The sequence below is a fragment of the Bos mutus genome, chromosome 4 (assembly GCF_027580195.1).
Source record: "Bos mutus isolate GX-2022 chromosome 4, NWIPB_WYAK_1.1, whole genome shotgun sequence".
NCBI lineage: Eukaryota > Metazoa > Chordata > Mammalia > Artiodactyla > Bovidae > Bos > Bos mutus.
Window position 1 is genome coordinate 70310787 of NC_091620.1, and position 6761 is coordinate 70317547.

At 36.6% G+C, this 6761-nt stretch overlaps 1 protein-coding gene across 1 annotated transcript in view; it reads left to right on the forward strand.

The window, feature by feature from the left end:
* SLC26A3 (solute carrier family 26 member 3) overlaps nucleotides 1–5562 on the forward strand; it is a 28351-nt gene extending 22789 nt beyond the window's left edge. The window contains exons 19-21 of the mRNA XM_070369607.1: nucleotides 1067–1209; nucleotides 1333–1401; nucleotides 3035–5562. Coding sequence (XP_070225708.1) covers nucleotides 1067–1209; nucleotides 1333–1401; nucleotides 3035–3058 — 236 coding nt within the window. The 3' untranslated portion in view covers nucleotides 3059–5562. The remainder of the gene's footprint in view (nucleotides 1–1066; nucleotides 1210–1332; nucleotides 1402–3034) is intronic.
* Nucleotides 5563–6761: the final 1199 nt, after the last annotated feature.

Here is a 6761-nt window from a genome sequence, read left to right on the forward strand (position 1 = left end):
TCCTTAACTAAGATCATCACCCTTGCTCACTGAGTGCCACCTGCATCCTGACGACCACAATGCCCTCATCTCCCTCTATGGCAGCTACTGCTAGGTCTTGTCCTTGTTGAGTTTCCCTGTGAACAGACTTCCCCACCTCCACGCTTTCATACCTTCTCTTCCTCCTCTCTCCCCAAATCCTAGGCATTCTTTTAAATGGTATCTGCTTCATTAACTAACCCAGAATCCTGCCAAGAGGAAATAACCTTTACCCTTCTCTCTATGAATTTCCATAGCACATGATCTGTGCCCCTCTTATTCATTTGACAACAATGTGAGGACCTACTATATGCTAGGCATTATTTTAGGAACCAAGAAAAAACATTAATTTAAAAAATTAGATTGCTTCCTGCCTCTATGATTCTACACTTTTCATTAAGATAGTATATATGTGCTCTGTCTTCTTCGAGGGCAAGATTCATGTCTAATTTATCTTTTGATCCTACCCAGCCAGAGCTTTGCATATAACAGACATGAGGCAATATTTGATTGACTGATCTGAGCCAAAGCTGCAGGTTAGTTCTTCCAAGAATAGTAGTAATTCCTCAAAGATTACTGGAAAGGTAATGGAGGGAGCCAAGGAAGATGTTTTCTGATGGTATCCAGAAGCTTTAGTAAAATGGACTACAGTAAGCTAATTGGTAAATTCAGAACCATGACATTGGTCCGTGACTGTATGTTCTATTTTGGCAGAACCTCCATTTTTAGTAATAAGCCACCTTTGAAGCTCCTGTTATTAATAAGAGAAATTAACCCACAAGGCTCCTGCCTAAAAGTGTTTCTCATTTGATCCTTTTTGTTTACATAAAGGTATTCTACATGTAATTTTATTAGAAAGATGCCCGTCAGTTCCAGAAGACACTGTACTAATGGTACGCTAATATTGTACTAGGGCAACTCCCAAACACTTTACCGAACATCAGTGAAATGCACATTTGAAAACAGACATTCAAGTCCCCAACCTCAAAGAGAAACCCATGGTCAAACACTTAACTTCTTTCTGTTATTCTTTCTTTCCTCTCTTCAGATGACTTCATTGAAAAGCTTAAACGGTGTGAATTTTTTGATGATGAAGTCAAGGACTCAATATTTTTCTTAACAATCCATGATGCTGTTTTGCATATTTTGATGAAGAAAGATTACAGTACTTCAAAGTTTAATCCCAGTCAGGTATCAACTTTTGGGCAACTTTCACATTTGTATAAACAACCACCTGTACTTCTTAAATTTCTCTTTATTTTTCAATATTAAAAAGCATATTCCTAATTCTTAATTCCATCTTGGTTTTCTCAGGAAGTAGAAGCAAAACTTGATGATTTCACCATCAATACAAACGGAGGATTACGTAATCGGGAATGTCAGGTAAGAATCTTCAGCAGGTTTATGTACATATATATAGACAGTATGACAAAGAACTTTCAAAAATGCTGAGGCCTCTTCCAGCATGCTATAGAAAGTCCAGCACCTGTTTGAGCCTAGAAAACTGAAGCAATCCCAATCTAATAGGGACATTAGGGGAAAATAAACTCAGATCAATATAAAAAGAGATGGAAAACAGTGATACTAGACCTCTTAGTGCAATAATGAGCATACAGAAAGAGAATGTTTTATGTTTTCAAAGTATTTACAACCAAGATCTTATTCTGGTCTCGTCATAATCCATGAGGCAGGGAAGGAAATACTATTTCCAGCTACAGACGAATTCATGATGGAGCTGAGAAGCTAAATACACTTCCTGACCCCTACAGGCATGGGAAGCCCCCAGCCAGGATCTAGCTTAGTGCTGAATGTTAGGTTCCTTCACTTCCTTACTAGAAAGAGTTGCTGAATCATTTAACTGTATAGTGCCATTCCATTCTACAACATTCATTTCTAGAATATTCAGTCCTTTAAAGGTCTGTCCCTAGTTTGGGAAAAGCAGAACTACAAATCAAAATGAGTATCCCCTATAAAGCAAGTATATGGTAGGTGCATTACATTCATGATCTCAATCTTTACAACAACATGCAAAGAAGATATCTTCATTTCACAAATGAGGAAATTAGAAGGGCTCAGAGTTAAACTAATTTGCTTAGGGTCATGCACCAAATTGACAGCAACAGGATTTGAAGCAAGATCTGTCTGATGTCAAGATCTATGCTCTACAGACTATATTATACTGGCTCTATCCTTTCGTGAAAAACTATTGGAAGTGAGGGTCCCAAGGAAGAATCCAATGCTTGTCGTCTTCTCTCATATGAAGAAAGGTCTAAGAAGAGTATCAGAAAGGAATTTAAGTTAGAAGCAATGTATAGCATAAGATAACCTTGCATGATTATTAAGAGTTCAAATAGAAAAACCTTAGATAAAAAAGCCATTCCAGAAATTTAGATAGACCTGAGGGGTGAGGGAACCATGATTCTGCTTCCCAGAAAATTCACACCTAGCACCTTGTCTGAGGATTCTATAGAGAGAGCCTTACCAGAAACCCTCTGCCCAGCAGCTGGACTCAGAATTGTCACCAAATTTTAAGAGACAAAGTAAAGGAACAGAATTTCAATCCAATGTCTGATCAAAGCTTTAGATTTAACACAAGCCCCTTGCATTACTTAGAGGAAGATAAATCGGCGGTTGTGGTTATGCCACCAGTGGTGATTCATGTAAAATCTGAGTGTCCCTGGCCAGCACACATAAGCCCTTGGAGTTTGTGTGGCCCCTGAAACAAATGTGAAGAAATAATTACTACAACACATTATATTATTTTGGTTAAATTAGGCCTTTGAAAAATACACTTCTACTACAACATGGTGTCACATGGGTCTACATTAACCAAATATCCCTGGAAAACGTTTGATCATTAAAATTGAAGACAAATTTGTTGGTGAATCTGGTAAATTCTAGCTCCCAATTTTAATCAGATTGATCATGTTTACTCCTTTTAAATACAAGATATGATTATTAAAAGGGATAGAACTTAACAAGTCTTTTAAAACAAGAACTTTCTCTCTTCTTCCAGGTACCAATTGAAACAAAATTCTAAACAAAATGTAATTCAGAGAGATCCTCATCCATCACATAAAGAAGAACTTTATACCCAGAAAGTTATTAAGTTCATACATTGTATGAAGAATATTTCTGACAGAAATTATGTTTCAAACTTTGGAACGAGATTGTTCTAGCATGGTATATTTTTCACATATCTAGTAACCAATTATGTAAATACTTTTAATTTTCTACCTTGTAGATTTATCAAAAGAAAATTATTTTGTTTATAAGTATTTTTATAGCACTGACAGATTTCCATCCAAGTCACTACTTTTGTGCATAGTTTGCAGTGCATTTGCACCATTGCTTTGAATCTTGTAATTTATATAGTTCATACTAATATATATTCATTTAAAAAAATCAATTGTACAATAGGTGTGTCTTGCTTTATTAAGTTTCTTATTAGCTTTCTGAAACATGTTCACAGTCCTCTTTACAGTGATCTGACTGGAAACCTGCTACATGAGAATCCTTCTAACCTTTCTGCAATGAGACTTATATTTTATAAATTTGTTATTTATTTTATGTAACAGAAATTAAACATCATCACCAACAGTAAAAGATTCAGTGGCCTCTGTTCAACATAAAGCCACTATGTTAATGGGAAAAGTTGTGCCAACTGTTTTAGATCCCACTTCTTAATGTTTATTGTCAAAGTACTCTTTCATTCTTTATTAATAGTCTTACTGAGAGGGCTTGTCTACTTGACTTAAAACCAATTACAGAAAAATAAAACAAAGGCTTACTTACATATCTTCTCTTAATTAAAAACTAGAATCTCAACACTCTTTACAGCAACGTATCTTAAACTTTTTGAGTCATGGACATCTTACAGAGCCTTATGTACCCTATGAACTTTGGGGAAAAAATACACATACACATTTGTGTATGATGCTCTATGAATCCCAGGTTAAGAGCTCTTCCTTTATAGAGGGCAGGGAGTAGAAATTGAAAACATGAGCCTATTTAATTGATCATTTGCCTTGGGAGTGGGACAAATGCCTTACATACAACGGACATGTCTGCATCTTCCCAAGCAAAGGTGCCCTCTATGCTCTTCTTGCCAACCAAAAGAACAAGCATTCCAATTACCGCACCTCCATCACAATCCATTCAACCATAACATCTTGAGGTTCACTTTCCTCATCCTTAAATGTGCCTCTAAGGTGAATATGCTTTGAGTAAGGGGTATGCATGGAGCTGGGCCTTGACTTGCCTGCCTCAGAGCAAATACTGGAAATTGACTAGGACAAAAACTCTGACCTTTGATTTAGGAAGAGGCCAAGAGATTGGTGCTGGGAGATTAAAAAAACTTACACAAATCAGAGCAAGACTGAAGGGGAGAGGACATCCAATGATCAACTGGGAGACAGAACCACTTGTCAGGAAGCAGCTATATTACTGAAATTAAGAAAGGTTGGAGCTCATACATGCCAAGCAGGTTTATCTTCAAAATCATTTTCTAATACTAACTTGTGCATGTGATACATATTCTTGTTTAAACACAGTAATTTCTCACTGAGAAACGTAATGTCTTAAATGCAAGCTTGACCACCAACAAAGAGGAATATTTCATATTTGCCTGCCATCTTCACCTGGACATCTACATGCCAAAACTGATCTACTGATCTTCTCCCCCTCATCAGCTCTACTAGCATCTTTCCACCCCAGTTAATGCCAACTCCACAGTTTTCCAGCTGGTCAAGCTGAAAAATCTGTCAGGAAATTCAACTGACTCTACCTTATATCTAGAACCAACTCATTTAACTCTCAAAAAAGTCCCCATAAGGTAGGTTCTACATTTATCCTCATTTTTCAGAAAAGCAAAATAAATCAAGGCTCAAAGATTAAATAATTAGTCCAAATTGCATATACTTGCTAGTTCTATTGGTAGTAGAACCAGAATTCAGTCCAGACAGTCTTGACTCCAGAGTTCAGGCTCTTAACCTTTAGGAAATATTCTCTCTCCAGAGAAACAAAAACCTATCTCAAATGATCTAGCACAAGGCAGGACTAAACTCAGGAACAATATAGATGCATTCTACAGATATGTTCCAAAGTCACTTATTTAGCACTGCACAATTAAAAATACCCAGAAAAGCAATTAGAAAACATTAATTCCAGAATCAAACAAATTATCTCTCATTATGGTTGTATATATATATTACATTTTTGTAATATTTTTTAGTGTTTTTTTTTTCTACCTGGACACCGTATTTTGAAAAAGAACATAAAATTTTTTGAGGAAAACTTAGGGACTACTAAATTTAGGGGTTAGAATATAAGCTCCTAATTGGCAGGGATCATATCTATTTTGTTCATCATTATATACCCGTGTCCATCATATAGGTGTTCAATTTACGTGTAGAAATCGAACCCAATCATTACATTCCTTTGCTCAGAACTTCACAATGGCTTGCTATGTCAGAGGAATAAAGTCCAAGCCTTTACAATGGCCTAGGAAGCCTGTGATCTTTCCATTCCACTGTCATTACCTCTCTGACCTCTTCTTACTACTCACTCATTTGTGCTATTCCTCAGAGAATGCCAGGCTTCTTTAAAGCCTTCAGATTTAAAGCCTTCAGATTCTGTCTTCTGCTTGGAAAGTTCTTCCACATATATATGTGGTTAACTCTTACCTACTTCAAATCTTTGCTCAAATGTCAACTTTTCGATGAATCCTATCCAGACTGCTCGATTTACAATCGCAAACCTATCAACACCACATTATTCTTACTTTCCTGACAAGTGTGATTTTATCACACTTCTAGCATGTTATATAATTTAATGAAATTTATTGGTCATCTGTCTCTACAGACTTGTGTATCCCAAGTGATTAGAATGGTGTCTGATCAAGTATACATATCATGTATCACTTATATGCAAAACCTAAAAATAGAAAAAATGAACTTATAAATCAGAAAGAGAACAAACTTAGTTACCAGTGAGGAAGGGCAGTGAAAGCTGCTCAGTCTTGTCCCAGTCTTTGCTACCCCATGGACTACACAGTCCATGGAATTCTCCAGGCCAGAATACCGTGAGTGGGTGGCCATTCCCTCCTCCGGGGGAATCTTCCCAACTCAGGGATCGAACCTGGGTCTCCTGCATTGCAGGTGGATTCTTTACCAGCTGACCCACCAGGGAAGCCCAGGAAGGGTACGTACAGACTGGGAGCTTAGATCAACACGTACACACTGCTATACTTAAGATAACCAACGAGGACCTACTGTATAGCACAGGAGCTCTGCTCAACATTCTGTAATAACCTAAACAGGAAAAGAATTTGAAAATGGATATATGTATATATGTAACTGAATCACTTGGCTGTATACGCAAAACTAATGTAACACTATTAATCAACAATACTCCAATATAAAATTTTTTAAATTTGAAGTGGCATCTAGCATATAAATGAATATATTTCACATGATGGATGTTCAGTATGTATCTGAGTACAGGCCACGAAATACTACTTACCATGGATTATTAAGGTGCTTAACCAGAGCATGAAGCCTATTATTTAGTTGTCAGCTCTGCAACTAACATGATTTGTACACCAAAGTTATAACAGTGGTTATCTCTGGAAGGGAAAATTATGGTGGTGGTCAAGGGGATCTTTATTTGTAATATGACATATTTCTCCCCAAAACTTACTGCTTGTATAACTGAAATGAATACAAATTTTAAAACAAACAAAA